We start from the raw sequence: 27,555 nt of genomic DNA on the forward strand, positions 1-27,555 counted from the left end.
CTCAGCCTATGTGAAGCTGAGGTTCCCCAGGATCCCGCACATCTCCATCACATACCTCCACGCACACACCTCCCGAGAGCTCCGCGCTCACACCCACAAACACGCGCGCAGACTCTCGCGCCGGCCTGTCCATCTCCCTCCGGGGGGAGCCCGCGCGCGGTCCCACCTTCGCCTCACACACTGACTAGGCGAGCTCGCAGCGCTCCACGACTCTGCGGCTCGGGACTCGGACGCGGCGTGAACACCCCCACTGTGGTATTTAAAAAAAGAGAGAGAGAGAGAGAGAGACGTTTCTTTGCCTTTTCCTCTTCTCTCGTCTTTCTCGCACGGTTTTCCACCCGAGCGGCTAGCGGAGCCGGCTGCATTCCCGAGGCAGCCCTGCTTGGCTTGCCTTCCTCCATCTGGCTTATAAAAGTTTGCTGAGCGCAGTCCAGAGGGCTGCGCGGCTCGTCCCCTCGGCTGGCGGAAGGGGGTGACGCTGGGCAGCGGCTAAGAAGCGCGCCGCAGGCTCTGGCGGGCTTTCGGCTCGAGGGGCAAGGTGAAGAGCGCACAGGGAGCTGGGGGCTGCCGAGGTGGACTTGCGTGTTGCACCATGCCTTCTTGGATCCGGGCTGTGATTCTTCCTCTCTCCGGGCTGCTGCTGTCCCTGCCGGCCGCGGCGGACGTGAAGGCTCGGAGCTGCAGCGAGGTCCGCCAGGCTTACGGTGCCAAGGGATTCAGCCTAGCGGACATCCCCTACCAGGAGATCGCAGGTAAGCGCGGGCGCCGGCCCGGGGCCCGCTGCAGCCCCGGGAGGCAGCGGGGCTCCCTCCCCGTCCCCCCTGTTGCTCAGTTGGTGCTCACTTTCCGCGGGTGGCTCCCGGGAAGCCCGCGTCCGCGCCTCGAGGCGGCGGAGGCTGGTCCCGTCCCTCCGGCGGGAGGGAGGTGTGCGTGCCCGCCGCCTCATTGTGTGCACACGCGGGAGCACCCTCGCCCCTCGCGTCTGCTCCCGCGCCCTGCCTCCTCGCTGGCTGGCCTAGAGCCTAGCGGGACCGAGGGAACGGGGGACGGTGGAGGGGCGACGGCTAGCGAGGGCGGAGACCGGAGCGGGGCGCCCATCGCATCCCCCTCGCCCGGGCAAACTTAGGAGAACTGCGGCCGCAGTTCGCTCAGCGCCACCGTCTGAGTGGCGCCTTCTCCGCTCCCGCCTTCGCGCCGGCGGGGGCGGTGGAGAGACGCGGAGGTTCCCCGACTCCGGCTCTCCGCGCTCCAGATCCATTCCAGGGACCCGGCGCCTGGCTCCGGGGCTGGGGACCGGCCACTAAGGGAAAGGAGGCTCGTCGCCCGGGTCTCCAGGATCCGGACATCGGAGTCCCGGGGCCGTTGGCTTGGGGGTTGGGGGGTGTTCGTAGTCCATCTGCTTTAGGTTTGGGGCGGGATTTCCCGTTAGGGTACCCCGATGCTTCCCGGGCTGCGGTTGGCTACTCGGGCTGAGCAGACAACCCGGCCGCCCGGCTTAGCGCTCCGGCCGGCTGGCGCACGCGGAGCCAACTTAAGCTAGTGACCCGATGGGGGCGTTCGTCTCCGGGGTCTGCACGTAGCGCTCGGTGGCTTGCCGGGTCACGAGCATTCTTTCCTCCCGGGCTCTCGAGCCTCCACCCTCCTCCCCGGAGCCAGTGTATGCAGCCCTTTGGGCTCCACCAACTTGCGCCGCAGCCTGGGTGTGTGTGTTCCGGCTCTTAGCTCCAACCGAACCCGAACTTCATTGGGGCTCTGTGAATGAAAGGTGTCGGGGACAGATAATCCTTTGGCTGCGAGGGAGCCGGGCTGAAAGGGGCCAAGGGGAGACTGGAGGTGCGGGGAGGGCGCGGGCTGCTCACACCGGGTAGCTGAAGTCCTAAGTGACCTCAGATCGCTGGATCGCCACCAGACTCTGGGTTTTGCCAAAGAACTGGTGGACTGATGGAAAACGCTTGCAAATATCTTAAAACATCTCCGTTGTAGTGCCTTGTGGAATTACTGCTTTATTGTGGTCGATCTCTAAATTTAAGGAGTGAGGGTCTTAACTTACACAGCAATTAACACATTTCTATCAATTTGGACATTGCCAAAAGGAAAAGGAAAATAAACGACGTTCACAAATCACATACAGCGCGGCGCTTTATGTAGAGGGAGTGTTTTTTGTTTGTTTGTTTGTTTGTTTTTTTGTTTTTTTTCCCCAATTCTTAGCCAGGCGTTCCATTCCCGGGCTCAGGAAGGCTGGGGAAGCTGTAGTGAATTAAGAGACTCTCTTCAATCTGGGATTTCGCCCACTGGGTTCCCGCACTCCTAATTTGTTAATCAATGACTAGAAAGGGACTACCCCTGCAGCTCCTTAAGTTTCTTAACCTCCTTTCCCTTTGTCTACTGTTGTTTCATTCTTTTTAATTAATTGATAAGGATCAGCTTCACCTTTTTAACTCCCCAAATCTCAGGAAATTCAACTTTTAAAAGGCATAGTTTAGGGATCTCTTCTAGGAACTCCTTTTCTTTTTTAATCTGGCCATTTCAAAACTGTATCTTTTAAACACACATGTTTCCCAACATGATTTCAGATAAGATATCTCCAAGAAGAGAACAGCTAAGTATTTTTAAATTGCATCGGTATTGTTTAGCAGATAATGAGGCTCTCAGGAGACCCTCAGCACCATCCTGCTCCTGGCTATCACAGGCTGATGCCCATTGTAAGTCATTTCTGTAGTCACCAATTACTTTGCTGGAGAGCATTTCCAGGGGCTGGACACACTCTTCAGTAGTAGTTTAACTGCAGAGGGTTGGGTTGTATATTTTTGTTTTCCCTTAAAGATCACAGACTGTTAATGGCTTTGAATCCCTAAAATCCCTCCACTCCACTGAACTTACCTTGGCCAGGAATGGGTGAGGCTGAGGACTTTACCATAAGCCTACAACGCTGGTGGACAGGATCAAGGTCCATGTCCCGTGGGGTCAAAGGCACATTTGTTAGGAAAACAATGAGTTGTAGGATAACTGAAGGGTTTTTAGTTTGGGGGGGGGTGGTTCAAAATAAACTTCACTCAGTGCTACGGTAAATTGCATTTACTGTTGCTGTTGGAATAACCACTTAAGAAAAAGGTAACTACTAAATAAGCATTCCCCCGCTGCCCGCCCTAGCGCTTGATAATATTTACATATAATTATGTACTGTAGGTAAGAGTGTGTGGTGGCTGTCCCTTCTCTAAAGTTGTTGTCTTGTCGTCCATTGCCTTGCTTAGAAATCCAGTGGTTTGCTTGAGAAATGGCAGGAATTTAAAAGAACTGCTGTTCAGGCTCCAGATTCCAATTGAGCCATATTCACAAGTAGCTTGCATAGTGAAATAACTAGGAAGTAATAAGGATATTATATTTCATCTCAAGATTATTAAAGTTTTACTCCAAGCGCAGAATTATAAAACAGTGTTGCCCTTTTCTCTTCCTGGGTAGAGGGAAGCTCTTCAAACCGCCAGAGGGTGACTGCGGGTAATATATAAACCTAGAAAGTGCCTTCAGAAGGGGAGTTTGGACCATCAATCTTCACTCAGCCTTGATTTTAAACCCATGCCGGCAGATTAGATAGACTCTCCTCCCTGGAAGATTTCCAAGGGAGCCAACCCTTGCGCCCCTCTCAGCAATCCATTCTAATGCTTCAGAATTCCTGTGGTACAAGCAGTGTTTCCAGACATCTAGCCAAACGCCTTCACAATGGCCTTGTTTGTTTTCCCTTCTGTGTCCTGGGAAGAGCCTAAGCTCAGACCATCAAGGCTTGGTTAGAAACCTGATCAAAGCTTCCTTCTTCCTTCAGGCTCAGCTACTCTCATTTCTTGCTTGTGCTAAACTTCTCAGAGTCGCATAGATGGTGGTAGCACCTGCGTGGGCTATGTGCAGATTGTCTGTAGAGCGCTTGTGTGGTATGCACAGGACATTATGTCTCTCGCAACACACACACACTCACATGCACTCTTACTCACACATTCCCTCACTCATGCACTCAGACCCACACTCTCACCCTGCCCGCCTCCCCCCCCCCACATCACTCTTATAAATGTAGAAATGTGGGGATTCAGAGAATGCTGTTTCAGGCTTTCTTATATGTAGCTTTGATGAGATCTTTATTCATAATATTCCATAGTTCAGAGTATGAAACATGATTAGCTGGCCATGATTCCGATTTTCTCGTTCATCTAACATAACTTTTCTAACACGCCATGTAACACTTCAGCAGATCAGATGGCTCAGCTGGTTAATGAAATTGCTTTAGCTCCAGCCTGAGTCTGATTGGTGGGACCCACCTATTTGAAGAAGAAAATCAGCTCTCACAGGTTGTCCTCTTTGTCCAGATGTGTGTTCTGGCACCTGCATACACACATAAACACAGGTTCAAAAAAAAAAAAAACATTACTGAAGTTTCCCAATGTTAGAATATAGTGGATCTAACCATATTTGATAGATAAAAACACAACAACAAAAACTTAAGTGACATGCCCAAGGTGACTCAGCTAACAATTGGTGAGACAGAAGCTCAAACCCAGGAGTGCTGGTTTGGCAGTGCACAAACCTCCAGTTTGGCCCATTGTCCTGCAGAGTTACGCCTCCAGCATTTGTTGGATGCACACATACGAGACCTATTCTCTGCCCCTCTCGTGTGTACGTATGTGGTGTTGGCCGACCCCCCGTGTATCCCACAAAGTTACGTGTGCTGAAGTTATACTGGCTGCAGCGTCATTTCTTAAATATTTGTGTAGACTGGGACTTGATCACCTTGCACCCCTGCCTCCTCACTGTGCAACTATGTATTGTCCAATTCATTTGGTTGTGTCTGTCTGGCTATGTACATGCTTTTGTTTCTTTCCATGTACTGGGCTTCCTAGGGTAGCATCTTAGTCCAAAACCTGGATATTGGGTTAGTCCAACAAAGCTTATGATACTCGTGACCCAGAGGGTACAAGGTGGGACAAAGTCCTATTTCCACAGAATAGAACAAAATCTAAAGCCATAAGTTTTTAGTATGTGCTTTTCTCTACTTTCCCTTAGGTATGTTGAGAGTTGGTACAATTGGACACTAAGAAAGCATTAACCTGTTTTCATCTCTTTGATGCCAATTTTCATCAAATATAGCAAGATCTACTGTGAAAATAGGACTTTTTTTCATATATTACTGGTGTTCCTGTGTCTTCACTTTTTATTCTGGCTTCAAATATATATAAATGCACATTATATATATATATGACGTGCATTCTTTATATGTATATATACACACAACATTCTATCTATCTAGCTAGCTACACACACACATACATAGGATAGGCTTGGCTTTGTTTATTGATCTTTAACACATGTTCTTTTCAGTTCACATTAACATAAGTAGAAAAGCAGTGTTAAGTCCTTTTTACCTTTTTTATCTTAGCTTTGGATAAACTATGTAAGTTCCATCTATTTGCCTTATTCCATAATTTCTGATTTTTGCCCTCTACTTTGTTAATGGATGAACTCTAAATCCTTTTGGATGAACAAAGTGAGTCATAAATTAATTAGTTGAATTTCAATTTTTTATTTCTATGGTTTGGCAATTCACTGGATTTCTAAAATAATTACTCTCTTTCCAAATATCAAAGCCATCCGAAATGCAAGTTACTAGGAGTTCCTTTGTAATGTTTTTGATTTGGGAATCAATTGAGAGTGCTCCTTGCAAACAAAGTCTGCTCAGCTGATTTACTAAGAGAATAATCTCTTATCATTTAGGGACTGACACACTTTTTTTTTTTTAAACATAAGACTCACTTATTTTAATTGCATTGTGTCTTAATAGTTTGTGACTGGAAATGTAGGCCATTATCAGGATAGGTTCAAAGTACAGAGCATTCTGTTTTAAAATATTGTGGTGAAAAGATTTATTTTTTTATATAAGGAAATAAGAAGTACTTAAACTTGTGGACACTTATAAAATTGTTTTCTGTTAGGTGAACTGTTCTGTAAAACTTGCAGCAAAATAATTGTTGATAGATGATTTAATCCTAATTTCTGTCTTACTTAGGCTTAAAAAAAAACCTAACATTATGCAAATCTTCCATAATTTATATATCCCTGAAGAGCTCTGACAAGGCCAGAGATGATGTAGAGCTGTCTAGCCAGCTTAAACAGCTGCTTTAATATTTTCAGAATCTGGATGGTCGGCATCTTACTCTGCCTGATGAAATATTCCTTGTCATATTTTTTTCACTTAAGTTTAACATATAACTTAACTTTAAGTAATATAGCAATTGCCCAAAGTTATCCAGTTGGCAGTGTTTCACACAGTATTGTCAAGCCAGGAGTGGTGGGCCTGTATTGGCAGCATTCAGGGGGTTAAAGCAGCGGGTCTGGTGTTCTAGGCCAGCGTGGGTCATGTGGCTATAGCCTTGTCTCAAAAACCCAAGGAGGAGCGACAAGGACAAAAGAAAACAACCAAGCAAACAAACGAATGCAAAATGTTTAGATCTCTGGTTTGGCAAATATGTAAATCAAAGAATTCATCGTGGTAAATCTTGGGTAAAATGCTCTAACTTTTAATAAAACTGGATGAAAATAGGTTTCTAAAAACATTTAGTTATCGTTATTATTGGAACAGCAACAGAGAAAAATAGAAATGATTCCACATTTAAACAGCACCCAGTTTACTGATTATTTCAGGCATTTTGCTCACTCATGCAGTGAGTATTTATTGTGTATGTGCTATGCATAAGCCCCTGTGCTTTGTACTCTGTAGTTGCAGGGAACTTTCATCCCAGCAAAAAAGTTACAACGGGGTGGGGGCACTGTTGTAAATTTAGTAAATCCAGCTGAGATAAGCCTGTAGCACTCAAGGCAAACAGACTCCTGGGATCCTTGTATCTATACCCCTGGCCTCGGATGTTCCTCATTAAGGAAATGCAGTGTGACCTGAAACGGAGAAGCTATCGGTGAGGTTGGGGACAGTGGAAGGTGCACAAGTGATGAGTCAGTGGGAGCTCGGAGAAACATGAGATGAACGATGGAACCCCTGGTAATGGGCTGTGGTGGGGAAAGAAGTTAGAGAAAGAAATACCAGGGATTTAGAGCCTAAGGGCCAGGTTAGCAACCAAAGGGGCCCAAAGATAGAGCCTTGCATATCAGCTTTATGTTTATCAGCTTGGCCCTTTAACCGAAATGTTTCCAGATACTGACCTGGAGGTCTACATACTCAGTTGCTTTAAGTGTAAATCAGTGAAGCAGTGTTTTACCTCCTTAGAGCCTGCCTGCCAAGGGTCCCATGTGAATTACTGTCCTGTTTGCAATGACTACAACAAATTCTGCCACCAGAACCCTAATATGCTGAGCCCTTTGCAGCTCTCTGCCCTAGACACTGCTGCCATGTGTGTCATTCCATCACACACACACACACACACACACACACACACACAAGACTATCTGTGTTTACTAACTCTCCCTCAACCCCAGAAGTTTCAGTGACCTCCTGCCCTTCTGAATGGTGATTGTTCAATCGGGAAGAACTCATACCACCTAGTAGGGCTGATTTTTTTTCCCCCTGTAGAACCCAAAGTGACCATCTAATAGAGTTAGCCATGGCTACTGCCCCCTGAAGGATATGTGTTTTCCTTTGCTCGGTCCTAAAATGCCTCGAACTCCATGTTAAGGCTTTCACCTTTAATCTGAGAGCTGTGAGGGGCCCTTACAGGAGTATTTCAATCAGGATTGGTCGTGATTTTGAAATATTGCTATGACTTCTCTTAGAAGAATTATTAGACAGGCAGAACACAAACACAGGAAGAGAGGGGCCATCATCCTGAATCACAGTGGAGGCCACTGAAGTAAAAAAAAAAGGAATCCTGAAGTATTTAGGTTCTGTGGGTACTGCCTAAGATTATTAGTCAATCAAATACTAGTTACATAATTTTCACTGTGTGATTGCCCATGGACAGTGTGGGCGAATGGGTAGGAGAGAGAGGGCCAGCAAGAGAGAGAGATTAAAAGAGAAATGAATATCCACAAAACATTCACTGACTTAGGAAGGTAATGCCATTTGGCATAATTTATCTGTGTTTTTTGTTGGAAACAAACCTCACTATCATCATTAAGCCAGCTGAAGATTGTCAAGTACATCACTGTGGCTGACAGAGATTTCTCAAACAGTGTTGAATGAATTATTAATACTAAGAAAGCATGAGGGCATCAGGTACCAAAAGCCAGGTAATCAAATATGCATATCATGAAATTTCATTCATAGGTTTCTGTTTTTGCACTTGCAGCGGTATAAAAACAATTTAAAAATTTTCAACAAAATGCAGAACTAGTTAAAACTTATCATTATTTCTTTAGGATTTAAATATGTTTTGAGGATCATCTAAATTGCAAAGGTCAATACTGATTATCAGGATGGGAATCAAAGGATGAAGTGGCTAACTATAAGCAGAAGCCTTGAAGGACAATGTTTTGCAAGGGAGTGGCAATGGAAGGTGGAATTCAGGGTGGAGTGGGCAGTGGGTGTGGAAAGGATAACACAGACAGGAATCTACTTGGAAGTGATGAAAAATTATATTGAGTATCATGGGGTGGGGTTGGGTCTTTGGAGATCTTTGGATGTCCTCAGCTGAATGTGGTGGGAATTAGGTCATCATCCTGGGTTGTTGGCACTGAAGTGACATGATGGGAGTATTGTTTCGGGGTGGTTGAGCACTGTAAAAAGCTGCATAAGAGAGGAGATTCTTAGAGGCCCAGGGGAGAGGTGCAGCTGAGATGCTGCCTCAGATCCTTAGGCAGGGAAAGGATAGTCCCTGAGGAGGGTAATGGAAGAGAAGAAGGGACAAAATTGGTTATCAGAGAAGACAAAAAAACAAAACAAAACAAAACAAAACAAAAAAACCAACTTTAATTAACTAAAAAGGACTTAAAATCTAGACTCAGTTACACAGAGGTTCCAATACAAGCATTTAAAGAAGATGTTGAAATCCTTTGCCAGACATAACGCTCAGTTAAGATTCTTTTGGCTGCAGGTCACAGAAGTTGGCTTACACAACCATTTTTCACACAGCAAGAGTCTCAACATAGGTCAGGGAGAAAGAAGTGAGAAAACAGTATGTTTATAGTATCTGCAGGGTGCCATGCTTGTTCCTCTTTCTACTCCTGGATCCTGTTCTAACACATCTCCATATGGGCACAAGACAGCTGCTGGAGCACCAGGACTCACTGCCAAAGGCACCAAAAGGATTGCTTTTCCCCACGTGTATGTCCCCTGGTGAGAAGTAGCTGGACATGTGCTTCTGATTCCAAAACTGCTTTGTATGGTCATGCTAGGAAGAAGAGGAAAGGGAAGGGGAGAAGAGGGGAAGGGAGAGAAAGAAAGGAAAGGGAGGGGAGGGGAGGGGAAGGAAAAGGGAAGAGGGGAGAGAAGGTCATTCCATGGGGAGAGTAGTCATAGTTACAACCCAACTTGGTAGCTGATCGCCAATTAATTGCTTGGCTAATGTTCATCACCTTAAGGAGACCCCCAGAACTGAACGGTGGCACACAAAGTGAAGAGAAACTGCCTGGGCTCTGTGAATTAAGTAGGTGTCTGCCACGCTATTTCTCAATCCTGGACAGTGGTGAGCTGATAAGTATTCAGTTGTTCCGAGAGATGAGAAGCAGTGCCCCAGTTTTGCAGCAGTTGCCAATTTCTGTGTAAGCGCTCTCCTCAGCACCTATTCCAAGTTGCCAGCAGTATCTACAAATTTAACAGTTGGCTCTTTTGAGTTATAGAGAGCCTGGGTCACCTCAGGGGGTCCATGTTATCATTAGGGACACCAAACTTAACAAACAAAAACAAAACTAAAACCAAAAACCTATCTTTGTGCTCTCCAGTATTCTGATTCCTTACCCTCCTCCCTTTCCTCCACCCCCTTTTTGAAGTAATCGCAGTGTGCTTCCATAGTAAGGAGCCAGTGATCTGGACCAAGGATCTCCATGGACTTCGAATGTTGCTATCACAGAAGGTCTGGCTGTACCCAGACTTTTGTCTGGTCTCACAAGGTGTCTGACTGAGTAGGGCTGGGTTGTGCCTATGAATCTGTATTTCAGGAATGTGCTCAGGTGGTGCCGATATTATTGTTCCCATCATCCGTGGTGGATCTCTTAAGAGCAACACTGAAATCCAGTCAAAGTGGGTTTTAAATACACACGTGTGCCAGGACAAACACTTAAGTGCCAGGTAATATGTTTCGTGACCTTTCTACCTTGATTGTGGGTCAGGATCTCCAACAGCGAGTATTCTGACACTCTAGATTGCACCGTGTATCTATCTCTCCAGTTTGTTGCTGATGTTTTCTAAATTACACCATGGCTACTTGGGGAAATCGAGGACAGCAGCCATCATCCCTTTGCCTGGAACCAAAAGGACTTTCCTACCGCCGATGACCTGTCATCATTAGGAAGGGGAACCTCTTCACTGCTTTAGAAGAGGAAATGGGCAGCAGATCTGGAAGTTTCTTTCACTGTAAGGTTCCCATATTTCGCTGCTAAATTGGCATGCTTTCTTTCAGCACATATGAGTCTTATTATTGTATTCTTTTATCTGGCCTCGAAGAATTTTATCCCCTACCTCCTCTTTGGGTTATTCCCATATTGACCTGCAGGCACAGAACTTCCATTTTCGCCTGCTCTCTGGATTTGTATATAAGGGGGACTATATACTGAACTGGTTATTTTTCATTTTTGCATGTATTTAATTACAGATGAAAAGGTCCACTCTGAGCTTGCCCACCAGGGCTCCACAGTTTCATCACTGGCAGGAGAGCCCCCTATTACAGTTCTTAGATTTTTAAGAAATTTACCTTCATCCCCTGGTGCCCCCAGGACAGCTGCAATGCAGGGGCCAGTGTCCCAGGGATCTCCAGGAACTTGGGATATTGCCTCAAAGTTCTCAGTGAATTTGAGGCAACTATTTTTTTTATCCTTTGCAGGGAAAAAAAAAAGCCTTTTGAAGTCTTCTGAAGGAAGATGAATAATTTTCACTTATTTTCTTAATGGGTCAGAATAGCTTAAAGTCAATAGCACTTGTGAAGTGAACTTCAAAAGTTCACCATGCATGAAGCATAAATATGTACCAGTGAGAAGTTTTAAGTAGTATCTGGGGGAAAAAAATAAAAGGAATTATTGTCCTATATCTGTTTGCTTTCCTAATATTTTTTTCTTAATCTCAATGACTGATGAAACAAAGCATAAAACATAAAAGCCCTGTTTTTTTTTCTCCAAAAGGCTTAACCATTCTATTTTCTTAAAGTGCAGTGTAGTGATTTATTGTAAAAGAAACAAGCAGAGGGAACTAGCTTATGAATCAAGCCATCCTTCCATCTCTGAGTCACTTAGATTCTTGATCCTGACACCAACTCACACCTAGGAATTGCTTTGAGAGGTCAGGTTTGGTTGAGCTTTTCTAAATTTTTATTCATTATTATTACTATTATTATTATTCAATTGATATTAATTACAAGACAACTGTAAACCAACCAAGATTTTTGTCAGTGACTTGTGAGCTCCATTTGAAGGGCTGGAATTCATGCCTAGTGTCAACTGTCACCACTGTTGGAAGTGCAGGCTCCTTGCTTGGTGATCTCGGGAGTCTTTCAGCCATTGATTCTAATTGAACTTGGGAGAAATGGTTCATGGTTCACAGTATCAGGCACATGTGGAAAAAGCTTGCGTTGTGCTTGTATTGCTCACGTGATTATGTGGCTTCTTACACTGGACTTGCGGGTGTTAGGGGTCTGGTAGAGTGTTAGCAGCTTAGGCTGATCTTTTTATAAGAGTGCAATGAAGTTATGCATTCATTCACTTAAATTGCCAGGTGGCTCCTCTGAAGGCTGGTCTCAACTGGAGATGAAGTACCATTCAGAATGGCAGACCTCTGTCACCCACAGACAAATCTGCCAAGAGTTAGCTTAGAATCCTTCACAGATATTCAAGATGTATGTTGAAGGGCAGGCCTAAAAGTCATACGAATGCATTGTTCTGCTTTGCCAGGAACATGTACTCTATAAGCACGTGTAAGCCGGGGTCTGGAACATGTTAGGTGAACCTGATGTTCAAGACAAAAAATAGGATATTGTGCATTTTTTTTAAATTTTTGTTTTTAACAACAACAACAACATCAACAACAACAAAACGCACAAATTTGAATCAGTTTCTCAGCCTGGGCTTTTGATATGAAGGTAATTGATACCATAGGAAGTTGCATGTTATAAGCTATGTTGATTTGAGAGTTTCTTCTTTACCTAGAAGCTGTGCAGATTATATAAAAATTTTTTCAGTGAACAAAAGGTTGGCTGTATGTACTCTCATTGGTTAGATCTTAATCATATGTGGTAACCAAGGTTGCATTTTGTAGCTGGAATGAAATTTCCTACCACTAAAAAAGGCTCAAACTTGTTTTCAAATGCAAGTTAACCTTTCTAAGCATTAGTTTATAAAGCATAACTCTTGACAAAACTATTGTTAACCTCTGAAATACATTTTTCAGAACTAGGACCTTATGTTTGAAACAAAGTTTTAAAATAGTCTGCATGTTACAGAAGTTCCTGAAGCTGTTTTATTGGGGGGGGGGGTGTGGAAATGAGTGTTTTTCACAATTACTGTGATCCCGGAAACAGAAACTGGAACACAGATAGGCAAGAAAAGGCTTTGTGCAGCCTGTTTCTGAAAGCTATCTTCATTCAGGGTGACAGTTCTGGTTTTTACTTAATTAAGCATCAGAGAGAACCAGTGTCCAAAGGGACAAGCCGGAAGGTTCCCGGAAGCTCCAAGCTGCTGATAGCTTGCAGCTCTGCTAGAGAGCAGGTTGGGAGATGTGCAAGGCGCCGCGGATGCCCAGAAGGAGGCTCTGCTGCGCAGGGCCTGCCTTAGGTGTACCACCTTCGGCGCATTTCAGCCTGGTTACTGTGGAATTGATTTTCACGGCTCATGACAGAAGCTGTTTTCAGCCCATGAGGAGGAAGTGGCTGAGGCTGATACTCCTAACACAAACAGCAAATTGCTCCATGCCTTTCATAGCTTTCGAGGTCTGTTACCTTGAGGTTCTAATGGCCTTTTAACAGTGTTTCCAGCTGAGCAACAGATGTAAGTATCCTGAACATTGAAAGCACACCCCGAACCCTTACCTCCCTTAAAGAATCATTTAAAACAAAACAAAAGAAAACAAAACAAAAAACAGGCATTGTATTAGCACCGCATTATATGATCTATTCCGCAGTGCTTTAGATTCGAAAAACGGAAATAAATCTCCACCAAATATCAAGTACCATCAGTACCGTGAGTCTGCCATCGGATTGGCCCGCCCCGCATTGCCCCCGAGTAACTGAGTTCAGTTTTACTTATGCTCCCTGTTAATGGTGGCCCTGCGGGGCAATATCCCATCACGAAAAGAAAATAATTAATCAATCCCCTGGAAGCTTCTCAGGTTCCTACACTTTAAGTCAGTTCGTTTTAATCCTGAAAGTTGCAGAACCGTTTTGAAAAACAGTACGTTCAACTGTTAGAACTGTTCCTTACCCACGTTGTTTTTACTTTGTGGTCGCCTGCCTTGTGTTGCCAGAAATGGGAAATGTTTCCCAATCGGCAGCTGGGCACTCTGTACAGAGAATGCCGAGGCCGAGGTGGAAATGGTAGAAGGTTGGTATTTTAGTCTTGTGGCCTGAGGAACTCGCGTCAAATTGTAGGCCTTTCCATTTTAAGAACGGATACAGCAGTGTGCCTTTTGGCTTCCCTGACGTCTGACCGTGCTGTTGTTTGACTTTGCAATGGTAACTAGCACACTGAAGGAAGATGAGCCATCTTCTTCTCTCCAGGGTCAGGCTGGCTGTTTCCTGCACCTCTCATAGGGGTAAGTATGTGCACTGCCACCATATTTGTGCCTATCAGTAAGATGTCTATTGTGCAACCCCACTGGAAAAGAACAGGGTTTCCTCTTCTCCCTTCTCTCCTCAGACCTGCAGCCGGCTCATCTGGTTCCTTGGGAGCCCCCACTTGTTGGTTATCCATGGCAACAACAAAACAATGGAGTCTGATAAAGTTAAGGCTTCAGTCTGATGAGTGTGGCCTCTGGGACAGCCACACTTTTTCATAAGTGTGATCCTTTTTCATAAGGATCCTTCTGAAGTCCTTATACAGAGACCGTCTCCTGCCTTTACTCTTCACCCTTTTCTGAACCTGTTTGTGCTTCATTTTATTTTTCATGTGCAAAGAGGAATCGTCACTGCAGTTGAACTAAGTTGAGTTTAATAGTCAAGAAAGGCAACTAATCCCTGATCTGGGTAGGAGTGCCTGTCTGCCACGGGAGTCCCAGCTCCGGCACCTGCTGCTCTGCACAGCTTACACCAGGCTGGTGTATTTCATGACTGGCTTTACCCAACTTGAGAAACAGCCACTATCCGTTTGCTGGAGCATTCACCCTTTCATTGGCCTCTGTGGTCTGTAGTCTTTCTGAGTTCCTAGCTTCCATTGCCCGTCTTGCTCACCTGGTGCAGTGGTGGCTATGCTCAGCTACTCAGTCTTTAAGAAGGCTCTAAGGACGTCTGGGCCGGGCCTATCCACTGCAGTGTGAGGTACAGCCTTCCCGCTGCGTCCAGCATGCTTCAAGACTGTAACTCAGGAGGGACTGAGGTCCCTCCACAGGGCTCTAGGCAGAAATGTGCTTCTCTACGAAAAGGAAAGCTCAGAGAGAAGTAAGTGAGAGTCTTGGCCAACATTCCATTCTGATGGCATCTTGTTCACATAGACTCTTGAGGCCAGTGATGGCCTTGCTGTCTTCCCTTTTCTTGCCTGGTCTGAAAACATGCACCTGGATTTAGAATTCTTGTCTCCTGAGGTCAGGTAAAAGACTCTCACAGCCCTGGTGTGAGAAAGAAAATGATTTAAGAAATGAACGAAACAGACTCACTTATGTGTTTGCCAAACATTGTCCCCAGTATGTAGATAGCATGAAGACATCTGAAGAGTCATGGAAATAGCAAACTGCGAGCTCTGTGAATTCTTTCTTTGTACTACAATCTATGGGTTTCAGGGCATATGCTACAGAAACTGAGGGACCAAGTCCTGGCCTTATAATTAAAATGTGGTTATTTGAGTGTATTCTTACACCATCAGTTGACTTTCTTTACCTACACAGAGAGGGAAATAATACTGCCTGGCTTGTGACAGTTTTCGGTGGCAGTTAAGCAGTGTGATCCATGTAAACAGCAGAAGCAGAGAGGTCCTCAGGAAATAGATCTCTGTCACTAGTTCCTGTGATAGGTGACAGGTGGTGAGGGGTCTCTATAAACTTGGAAGCCAGTTCACTGTAATTTCCACTCGAGACATTGTTATTTTAAGTCTCCTCTCATCATCAGCCTCTAAGAGATCACTTCCTTCTGGCAGGACTGCCTTGCCAGGCCACAGGGGAAGAGGACATGCTCAGTCCTGATGCAACATGATGAGCTGGGTGGATGGGAAAGGGAGCTCTTCTTCTCTGAGGAAGAGGTGACAGGGAGTAGGGAGAGAAGGAGGGTGGGGCTGGGAGGGGAGGAGGGATGGGGCTACAACCAGGATGTAATGTGAATAAAAATTAAATGAATTACTAAAGCAGTCATTTTTATTATTTTTAAATTATGTAAAATTTAAAATTATTATTTAATTATGTGTGTGTGTTTATGTGCACGTGTCTGCAGAAGCCACTGGAACCTGGCAGAGGGCTTTGGAGGCCTCGAGCTGGAGCAACATCCTCTGCTCTAACTGGATGTTGGGAACTAAACTCGGGTCCCCTGCAAGGATGGTATGCACTGTCAACCCTCAAGCCGTCTCTCCCACCTAGAGATTTTAAACGTGCTGGAAGTGCTACTAAATGTCAAAGAACATTTTTTGTAACTTATTTCTTCTCCTCTTTAGTCTTCAACTTGGAAACAAATGTCCATGTTGCATCTGCCATGCTGCCTTCATAAATAATTTATTTATTTTTAATTACCATAATAATCACGTGCATTTATGGGTATAGTTTGACAGTTCGGTATACATATGCAATGTGAGGTTATGAGGTCAGAAAAAAAATAACTTTCCGTCTGCTTGCACATTTATTAGTTCTGTGCATTGAGAGGCTTTGCACATCTATCTTCTGGTTCTATACAAATGATAGTAGCAGGCTGTTAAACTACACTCTCCTACTAGAATAGATTTCTCCCATCTCTCTGTATTTTGGTACCCATTATCAAACTTCTGTCCCTTTCCCTCACCTTTCCATTCCTAGAGGTGATGAGTATTCAATTCAGTCCTGTGGTGGTCTACTTTGAGATTATTTCTTTTTTTTTTTTTGTAGCTTACACCCACCCCTCCCCCAAGTTCCATTCTTTTTGCTGCAAGGTTGAGTAATATTCCATTGTTTATATACCTATAATTTTTTTTTTTATCCTTTTGGGTATATGCCTAGGAGTGGTATACCTGGATCTTGATGTAGCACTATTCAGAATTGTCTGGGAAAGCACCAGATTGATTTCCAGAGTGGTTGTACAAGTTTACATTCCCACCAGCAATAGAGGAGGGTTCTCCTTTGTCCACATCCTCTCCAGCATGTGTTGTCACTTGAATTTTTGATCTTAGCCATTCTGATGGGTATGAGGTGAAATTTCAGTGTCATTTGGATTTGCATTTTCTGAATGACTTAGGATGTTGAGCATTTAAGTGTTTCTCTGCCATTCAGTATTCCTCTGTTGAGAATTCTCTGTTTAGCTCTGTACCCCATTTTTTAATTGTATTACTTAGTTTGTTGCTGTTTAACTTCTTGAGTTCTTTATATATTTTGGATATTAGCCTTCTGTCAGATGTAGGGTTGGTAAAGATCTTTTCCCAGTCTGTAGGCTGTCTTTTTATTCTGATGACCGTGTCCTTTGCTTTACAGAAGCTTTTCAGTTTCATGAGGTCCCATTTATTGATTGTTGGTCTTAGAGCCAGTGCTGTTGGTGTTCTGTTCAGGAAGTTGTCTCCTGTGCCAATGAGGTCAAGGCTCTTTCCCTTTTCTTCTTTTTTCTTTTTCTTTCTTTCTTTCTTTCTTTTTTTTTTTTGTCTAACAGATTTAGTGTGTCTGGTTTAATGTTGAAGTCTTTGATTCACTTGGACTTTAGTTTTGTGCAGTGATAAATATGGATCTATTTGCATTTTTCTGCAGGTAGACATCCAGTTAGACTAGCACCATTTGTTGAAGATGCTGTCTTTTTTTTCCATTGTAGGGTTTTGGCTTCTTTGTCAAAAATTAAGTTTTTATAGATGTGTGGGTTTATTTCTGGGTCTTCAGTTCAATTTCATTGATCTACCATTCTGTTTCTATTCCAGTATCATGCTGTTTTTATTATTGTTGCTCTATAGTACAGTTTGAGATCTGGGATGGAGATACTGCCAGAAAATCTTATATTGCACAGGATTGTTTTAGTTATTCTGAATTTTTTGTTTTTCCATATGAAATTCAGAATTGTTTTTTCAATGTCTGTAAAAATTGTGTTGATATTTTGATGGGAATTGCATCTGTAGATTGCTTTTGGTAGGATAGCCATTTTCACTATGTTAATCTGACTGATCTGTGAGCATGGGAGATCTTTCCATTTTCTGATATCTTCTTTAATTTCTTTCTTCAGAAACTTGATTTTTTTTTCCATATAGGTTTTTCATTTGTTTGGTTAGAGTTACACCAAGGTACTTTATGTTATTTGTGACTATTTTGAAGGGTGTTGTTTCCCTAATTTTTTTCTCAGTCCATTTGTCATTTGTGTATAGGAGGGCTTCAGATTTTTTTGAGTTGATTTTGTATCCAGCCACTTTGCTGAAGGTGTTTATCAACTGAATGAGTTCTCTGGTAGAATATTTGGGGTCACTCATGTACACTATCATATCATCTGAAAACAGTGATACTTTGACTTCTTCCTTTCCGATTTGTATCTGTTTGATCTCCTTTAGTTGTCTTATTGTTCTAGCTAGGACTTCAAGAACTATGTTGAAGAGAAAATGAAAGCTAGACCCCTTTTCAAAGGAAGCCCATTGGGCTACTCAGTTTCCAAGCGAGTTCCCTAGTAAGAGGTACAGGGGCTGTCTCTGACATGAACTCAGTGCAGTCTCTCTAATCACCTCCCCTTGGGGGGAGCCGCCTTACCAGGCCACAGAGAAAGAAGATGCAGCCAGTTTTGATGAGACTTGATAAGCTAGGGTCAGATAGAAGGGGAGGAGGTCCTCCCCTATCAGGGGACTAGGGAAAGGCCACAGGAGAAGAAGAGGGAAGGGGGGTGAGATGGGGAGGAGATGAGGGAGGGGGTTGCAGAGGGATACAAAGTGAATAAACTGTAATAAATAAATATATAAATAAAATTAACTTAATAAACACAAAATTCTATATCCATATATCTACTGACAGGCACCACAGTTGATAATATATTTTGTCCTTTTGAATGATGCTACAATAAACATGAAATGTACGTACATTTCAGCATGCTGATTTTGTTTTTTTGGGGGTATATCACAAGCATTTCTGGGTCATCTGGTAGTAGTCTTTTCTGTTGCATTCTCACCAGCATGTGTTTCTGCTGTTGTGGGAGCAGCTCTTCTGACTGGTGCTATCTCAGTGATTTTGATTGGCATACCTCTAATGATTTCAAATGCCCTGTGTTTTCCATAAACCTGTTGGTAATTTTGATTTGTTTCATCAGTAGCTTTCAAACTTGAATGAAAGTTAGAATTATCTAGAATGCTGGCTGGAACATGGGATACTGGGCTCTAACTTGGGTGTTTCTGAATCAGTAGACAGGAGAAAGGGCTCTGAGTTAGTCTGAAGGAGCTCCTGGGGAGGCTGGTGCCCTTGCTGTGGGAGCAGTCACTGGCCTGCATTCTCAGTTGTCGTAGTCTCCTATCCACTGTGTTCCCCATTGCCCTCCAAATAAATACAGACATCTTGGTGTAACATCCAAGAGCTTAAGGCGCTTTTCTAATGTTTCCAAGAATGCCTCTTCTGGAAATTTCTATCTCTTAAAAGCTCTGGTGTCAAAGTTACTTCACCCTGAGCTTCTGTTCTTTCCTCACAGTCCTAATAATGCTGGTCTGTCTTCTTTAGTCTTCTACCAAGCAAAGTTTAATGTAACTAAGTCACTTTCACAGATTACTCTCAAACTCTACAAATTCATCTTTCTGTGGCTACTTCTAGCTTTACTCTCAGCCAGCCTTCAGTCATTTGTCTCTTAGTTTGGTAATTAATCCAGTTCCATTGTACTATTTCTTGACTCTTTTAAATCGAGCCTCTTATTGTTTTGTTTTCCAGACTTGCCCCTGGAGGTAGCAGAGGACACTCTTATGCAATTTTGCTTTTCCCAGAGCACAGTGCCTTAACATAGATTCTATTCAATAAATAATTAACTATTCTTTGATAGGACTTATAAGAAGTGTTCTTTTCTCCCTGCTGGGCAAGATGTAGACAATTTCAGTAATGCTAAAACTAAGTGGTGTAATATAAACACACTTTTCTGTTTCCTTTGAAAACTTGGTACCATAAGCTTTGCTAGCTCAAGGCAGTGGAAATCAATTTGAGAAAGTATAAACCAGCAGAGTTTACTGTGTGGAACAGGGAATTTGTTGCTTTCTTTTGGTATTGAAGAATAACATGCTTCCCAATGAAATATTGACACACGTTGGTATGTCCCTATTAAAAATGACTTTTGAAAAGAGAGTGGTGTATCTCCCTCATCTCTGACAATAGTTTTCGAGTATCTGAAAAGATTAGAAGAGTTAAATATAAAGGATATTTTAAGTGACAGTGGCATTAGAGCAGAGGTAGAGAAGTGAATGAGAAGGAAAGCTGGACAGAGTTGGCTGGGTCTAGGCATGAAGCTATCAGATGGCCCAGCTTCTAGAGTGATCTATTTATGGTAGAGGCTTTGAGTAATAAATTGTGCTGCTGGCGCGCACACAGGAACCTCTTGTAGTTCTGTGCATTCCATTTGTGGCCTTTGCCTACTTAAGGCCTCGTGCATATGTCTGTATAGATCAGTAATAATTTATTTTTAATTGCTTGTTTAAAGGGGAGGTAGTTGCAGTTTTCCTGCCCTTGAGGTCTGCACAGAGCAGTGAGGACAGACACAGTTGAGCCGTGTCAGTGTGATGCAGAGAAGAGTGATGGAGACACTGAGAGCGGGGCACCTTGTGGTTAACCCCTCAGAGCAGGAGCGTACGAGCAAGGACAGCTTTGGTAAGCTTTTGGGCTGCTGAAGTGACTTTTTTCTCTTTCGCACATGAAGTAATTTAAAATGTATTTTTGATGCTCCTTTAACTTAAAAACGTTAAAGAAGGTTTATTTGTTTTTATGTGTATGAGTGTTGTGAAGACACATATGCCTGTGTATGCATTGCCCAATAGAGGCCAGAAGATGGTGTCAGATCCCCTAGAACTAGAGTTACAGATGGTTGTGAGCTGTCTTGTGGGTGGTGAAACTAAACCCAGGTCCTCTAGAGGAGCAGCCAGTGCGCCTAACTGCTGACTCACTTCTCCATGCCTCCACCCTGCCTCCCCAACTCTTTTCGAGACAATGTCTCACTGTTTACCTTAGCTGGCCAAGAACCTTTTGTATAGAGTAGGTTCCTGCCTTTGCTTCCTAGTGCTGGAATTAAAGGGGTATACCACCCATGCCAGGCCCTAAATGTTCTTATACGTAAGTGAAAGAACTGTACCTAATAAATATGTAAGTTAAATGAATTCCTCTCTTTTTTTTCTTTTTCATTGTCTTTTTTTTATTTTGTTGATTATTACAATATTTTTTACTTTGTATCCCAGCTTTAGCACCCTCCCCCAATTCCATCCCAATCCCATCCTCCCTCCCTCATCTCCTCCCGTGCCCCTCTCCAAGTCCACGAATAGGGGAGGTCCTCCACCACTTCCCTCTGACCCTAGTCTATCAGGTCTCATCAGGACTGGCTGCATTGTCTTCCTCTGTGGCCTGGTAAGGGTGATCCTCCCTCAGAGGGAGATGATCAGAGAGCCAGCCACTGAGTTCACGTCAGAGACAGTCCCTGTTCCCCTTACTAGGAAACCCACTTGGAGACTGGGCTGCCATGGGCTACGTCTGTGCAGGGGTTCTAGGTTATATCCATGCATGGTCCTTGGTTGGAGTATGGGTCTTTGTAAAGACTCCTGAGCCCAGATTTTTTGGTTCTGTTGGTCTCCTTGTGGAGCTCCTGTCTTCTCCAGGTCAATATATCATGTCTGTGAACTTGCTAGCAAATGCACAGGTCTGGTACTTTGCAAGACTGGACCAACTGATTTTTGTTGCAGTCACCAAGTTGACCACAGTAATGGGTAACATCACGTTATCCTCTTTTCTTATATATCTAATATAATTTCTTGTGAAGTTTTAAGGAGAAAACCCCACACTTAATACGGATGAGCATCTCCACTAAAGGTGTAGTGTTAAGAAGTGCTAATTATACTTTATATGCAAATATCCCTTTTTCAAAACTTAGTATGCCGTGAGTTTAAAAATTCATAGGCATTGCAGTATGCTCTGTGTGTGTGTGTGTGTGTGTGTGTGTGTGTGTGTGCATGTGAGAGAGGGAGAGAGAGCGAAAGAGAGAGAGAAATGGGTTGAATTTAGGACAAATCAGTCCTCACCTTGGGTCACTTTCTTAAAGTGTGTATGTTGCATTAAAGAGACACGAGTACTTTGACAAGGTAGGACAACACCCGTGATGTGACTGAGAAGGAAAGGAAAAGAACAACTTGTGTTGTGAATCCTTTTTGCTAGCTTTCTTGTGTGGATGGTGCATGAGGAGTGCCAGACAGCAGCACGGTGAAAACAACTTGGCTCGGTTCATGGCCTGCGTCATCTGCCGGCACTGGTTGTCTTAGTTCTGTGTTTTCTGTCATGTTTGGAAACTGTGAGCCTAAGCTCTTGTGCTGTTGCAGTTTGCGTGTGAAGATGTTTGAAACAAGTTCTGGAATTATAAGACAGAAACGAGGACGCCCTGGTGACAACAAACAGATAATTTCCTCCTTTCACAGCAATCCGTCCTTCCTGCGTGGAGAGCAAACTCCCTCTCAAAGGCAGCAGCTGCAGAATCCCCCACTAAGCCAGAACACACTAATCTCAGCTGTAAAATGTGTTTTGGTAGAGCAACAGAGATTTGGCTGTCTCTGATAAAAAGATCAAAATCTATTTTAAAATGAAGGTATTTAAAGCAAGGCACAAGAGAGCCTTATTCATGGTATTGGAGGGGAACACAGCCTGCGTGCAAGCCGATGCTCCTCCAGGAGGCTCTGCCTGGGCTGTTCCGTGCTCAGTGTAGCCTGGGCAGGGTTACAGTACCCAGAGTTGATGTGCTGAGACTAAGGCACTTGGCAGAGAAAACAGTGGTCACGCCAGATCTTTTCTTTAAACTTCATTTGTACAAATAGCTATTTCCTCTTAAAAAAAAAAATAAAGAGGTTCAATGCTTCCAGGTTCATTTCCCTCTGAATGAGCAGCTTCTTTATGTTTGTAGAATGTTCAATGTTTCCTAGATGGATAGATGTATCATTGGGGAGGGGAGGATTATAAGACGCCTGCTTGATTGTTGGATGCAAAACAGCATTCTTTCAGAAATATTGAGCATGCATTCTTCTGATTCCACATCGTGGGTAGGTGTCCCATTTCTTAACTTTTATATCTGTACTTATGCACAAGGCATGTGCATGAAGTTGGAGAGTATGTGTTTTTATGTGGGGTTATTATTCACCTCGATAAATAATGGTTGTGTTGACTTCTAATACCGGATGCATGATCTACTAACGTGTTTATTTCAGTCATGATAGATGCACTAATTTAAGTTTGCTAATCTCTAAAGGAAATCCCTCAGTTTCATTTAGAAAAATGAGACAGGGATGAATGATGGGTTGATGAAAAGGAATGTTCCTGTCAGAGAGTTCATCATTTCTTTTTGTAAAAACAGATGCAGTTAGTAGGAATAATTCCTTCCTTGTCTTGTTTCATGATATGCTTAAAAATTTTTGGAGTGGAAATCACATTCTAACTTTGCCACTGATGATGTAAAATATAAGTATCCGAATCTATTATTCTACAGACTCCTACAAGGACTGTATCTGATTTATCATTGCAATGCCCTCAGTGACCTACTCAAATAAGGTGTCCCATTTACTTGTAATGAATGCACTCAGTGGAAACAAGGACCTAGACTTCCATGGGCTTAGAGAAAGCAATATTTATGTAGATTTTGGCTAAATGACATGTAGTATTGATTATGAATGGCATTCTGAATGCTGTTGATTATAGCCTAGCATTATATTATCACTTTTTATCTTAGTAGAAGATTTTTATTTTTATTTATTTATTTTTTTGATGACATGAACTCCTGACCATTAAGGAGTCCACCCTGTCATAGGGTTCACATTAGAAGATGTAATGGAAAGTAGAATTCCAAGGCAGGATTGATGATAACATATGTCTCTATCATGTATATGAGTATCCAGAGAAGTTGCTGATCTGAGATTTTATTGTTCTTACTTTTACTATTACATCAGAACAGGTTTAAGTAAACTATATATACATTATTGTTCTTACCTCAATTTTTAGAGAGTTCTCTATGTATTTTACCTCCAGCTTTGTGTCTAAAAAAAAAATCATTGTTAATAAAACCTCTACTTTTACATCAAGCATAGTGACCTATCCCCTTGATCTTTGAATGTGATAAAATAGTATTCCTCTTCTCTTTTCTCCTACTATAAAAAAGTATCAAATGATTGACCTCTCAGTATATTTGAAGGTTTTCTTTTAATGAGATTAAACTTACATATTATGGTGAGGTTAAAAATGGGCTTCATGTTATAACTGAATATATAATGAGATAAAACCTTTATTGAGCTCTCTTTAGGACCCACTTATTGTTTTAAACTCTTCCACTACCTTATATAATCCATATATATATATATATATATATATATATATATAATTTCCTTACAGACACATTTTCTTTTAATAAATTATAAAACTGAGGCTGGGAGTATAAAATTAACTTCTGAGATAATTTTCTTAAATCATTTGACTAAATACTATCCATTATGATTTTGTTCCATGTATCAGGAAGCATCAAACTCATAGTTGTTAGAAAAGGCAAGAAGGTAGCAAAAATTCTCAGTACTAGGATGTTTCTAGAGTCCCAGGAAGAACACCTGATAATTTACTATTAGATAGGCTTTAGAGCCATGGTATATAAGCATGCACAGTTACATTTCATTATTCTCATAGATTTCTAGGATTGAGAAATCCCCACCATCTTTGTCAGAGTCAGTCTTGCTGTGTAGCCGGTTCCATCATTTTGAATGTCTTGATGGTAGGCAGGAGCTGACATCAGCAGGTGCTGGGTTCCCTGTTCCTGTTCATTCTGGATATTGTTCTATGATCTAAAATGTACCTGTCTTGGTCTTTGCCTCGGCCACTGAATACTCAAAGAAGCAATGGCAGTGTTGCATTCATTCCAGAGTCAGAATTGGCCTTAGGGAAGTTCTGACAATATCTTCAAAGATCTCTGGCCAAAGACATGGGGGTGCTTCTCTATGCCATCAAGTGTTCTCTGGCCAGCCCAATCATACCCACGGATGACCTTTATGCTCTGCTCCTGGCTGTGGTCTTGTCTGATGCTCTGCTTGTTTCAATTTGTCTTATAGCCCCAGTTCTTCACTTACAGGTACTTTAGCAATAAAATGTTTTCTTCTTACATCAGCAATAATTAACTTGTGTTCAGTGGAACTAGGTAGACAATGGTGGTGACCAATGCATTGAGGGTGAGGCAGCAAGCCATAGCATACCTTTTAGTTAAACATTAACTCCATGGCTATTCTGATTGCTGGAAAACAATGGTGTGTATTGGGCTAATCCAAATTAGGACAAAACAACAACAACAACAAAACAACATATATACACACACAAACAAAAGAAAAAGCTGCTTGTTGGTGTAGAGGTAGTAGTCTCTTTGTGAACTGTGTTAGGAACACAGTTGTCAGTGTCTTGTTGGTAGCCTTCTGAGATTGCCCTTACTTAATTGCTCAATGGCACTAATAATGTCTTTCTTCTTATTCCTCAGAATATCTAAATAAGGTGAAGCTATAAACACTAAAAGACTAGTTCCTCCATCGAGGCTAAATGTCCTAAAGGTTCCATAACTCCCTTAAACAGTTTTACCAACTGAGATCCAAGTGTTCAGATATATGAGACGATGGGGGACACTCAAGTTCAAAGCACCACAGGAACCTGAGACGCTTACACTTTGTCAAGTACCTTGATGTCAGACTTTATAGAAAGCAACGCTTAAGGATCAAGGAGTGTCGGCCTGCAAGGCTTCTGTTAGGAGACAGTCTTGGGGGTTGCTAGTGCTGCTTCCCAGAAGAATGTTTTCACTATAGAGGTTGATCTGTAGAAGACTGCATAGTCACGAAATGAACAATATTGTTGGTTAGCAGCTAAAGCATGGTGCACTGTGGCATTCATGGCTGAAGTGTCATCTTACCATAGGGGAAAAGCAAAGGCAAACTATTCAATTTATCTTAGTATAGGCCTAAACTTTCTTTGGATTTTGAAAAAGAGACAACTCACAGTTGTATCACATGGTAAAGGGGAGATGAAGCCAGGAAGCCAATGCTGCATTACCAAGACAGACAAGGAATGTGCTTAGGATACTGGAGCAGCAAAAGGATTTGGAATGACATATGCACCTAGGAGGGCAAGAAAGGAGGATCAGGAGTTCAAGGCCAGCCTTGGCTACATGACACAGTCAGACAACTCACCCAAGCCTCTTTGAAATGCAAAGCAAATTCCTACACTAATAGACACATTTTCTGAAAGCAAACAGAAGGTTCTGATCCCTACAGATTCAAAGAGGAACTAAGAGGTTCTAACAGATCTAGTTTCCATACTGTGGGCTCTATTGATTATTGGACATGCTTGGTCCTGTTAGAAAGGCAACTCATCAGGTGGGGAAAGGTAAGGAGAAGGGAGCTTATAGACCCTGGTCCAGGAAGCTAGAGAGGGAGAGAGAAACCAGAGTGATTGCAGGTCAACATTGAGACTGTCAATCCTGTTCTTCCAAACTCTGAGAACTGCCTGATTCTTAGGTTTCCCTTGGCTTCCCATCTTTTTCAGACTGTTTCTTAGTGTAGGAACATCTACTACAGTATATAAGTGAGGTTATTAGGTTATCTGCCTTTTTTTTTTCATTTAGTAGTACTTTACCCTTAATTTGAAATAGTTGTAGATAGACTCACCAGGAATATTCCTTTTTGATGTTCAAATGTATAACATTTACTGACATATAAATTTCATAATTCCTGTATATGGAAAATATAAAAGCCTCCAAGCTCTTAGGGAAATCCTCCCACTGCAAAGTGCTCTGAGCTACAGGGCTGCTCTTTGCAGACATTAAGCTGCACCACAGACAGGCTCACACAGCTTCTCTGCTTGACGTGCACTTTGCCCAGAGTTCATCACACAGATAAGCCTCTTAACTGGTGGATTTAACTATCTCTTCACTTTTGCAGTGTTAACCTGGGGTTTAGTGAAAAACACTGAGCATAAGCAAATGTTGCTACCGAAAAAGAGATTAATAAAGAAGAAATAACTGGTCTTCCTGATACCTTTCACATTTAGCCTTTCTGTCCTTTTCCCTTTGTGTGCCAACTATGTAGACTGTAGTTATTCTAAGAATCAAATCATTAATGAGTGATGTCATTGAAGTCAGGATCTATACTTCCGATTATAAGGCTGGGCACAATGCTATAGAAATTGTATCTTTTTTTTTCTCATCTTTTCACATTTTGGGTAAATCCCCCATTTTTTGCATATAGAACTTTTCTTGAGCCTGATATAACACTTGCCTTTCCCAGGTTCTTTCTTCATTCAGGGGTCCCCAGTGACAATTGCTATGTGAACAATAATTTCAGATATCTTCTCAGAGAAGAAATGACAGGGTTCTGGAAAAAGAATGGGTAAAGAAAAGCAGTTGTAAAAAGTGGTGAGAGTGTGTGTCCTTTGATGCCAGGTTACACTTATCCTTGGTGTAAGGAAATATGATGGGTCAAAAGCTCCTTGAAACTTGAACACTTCGCACGCGTGACAAAGCCATCTAGACATATACACTTTTTGAAATGTATCTGTAAGTAGTAATATAACAATGTTCAAATGGTACAAGAAGACTGGCCTCCTCAATGCCTCTTAGAGGTAGCGGTGACCCCGCCATTGATAGTTGTGTATGCACAAATATGTTTATACAGTAACACAAATTGTGTAACCCTCTACATAATTCTGAACTTTTTTTTTTTTTTTTTTTACTTAATGCATTCTGAGATATACTTCAGTTTAGTGTAACAGGACTTGTCTCCTCATTCCCTCTCCCCACAGAGCCTTCATTTTTATTTCAGGGTACTGGTGTCCATACTGAGTGACTTGGCTAGTGGCCTATGCTTGGCCATCCACATCTCTTCTTCTTCTTCTTCTTCTTCTTCTTCTTCTTCTTCTTCTTCTTC

The 27,555-nt window shown here is 42.7% G+C and overlaps 1 protein-coding gene across 2 annotated transcripts in view; it reads left to right on the forward strand.

Annotated features, from left to right (window-relative positions):
- The first annotated feature begins 373 nt into the window (after positions 1–373).
- Gpc6 (glypican 6) overlaps positions 374–27,555 on the forward strand; it is a 1,089,239-nt gene continuing 1,062,057 nt past the window's right edge. For both annotated transcript variants that reach the window (XM_055609996.1, XM_055609997.1), the window contains exon 1: positions 374–752. In XM_055609996.1, coding sequence (XP_055465971.1) covers positions 593–752 — 160 coding nt within the window. In that variant the 5' untranslated portion in view covers positions 374–592. The remainder of the gene's footprint in view (positions 753–27,555) is intronic.

The sequence above is a fragment of the Psammomys obesus genome, unplaced genomic scaffold (assembly GCF_907164565.1).
Source record: "Psammomys obesus unplaced genomic scaffold, mPsaObe1.curated_primary_1811, whole genome shotgun sequence".
In the NCBI taxonomy this organism is placed as follows: Eukaryota; Metazoa; Chordata; class Mammalia; order Rodentia; family Muridae; genus Psammomys; species Psammomys obesus.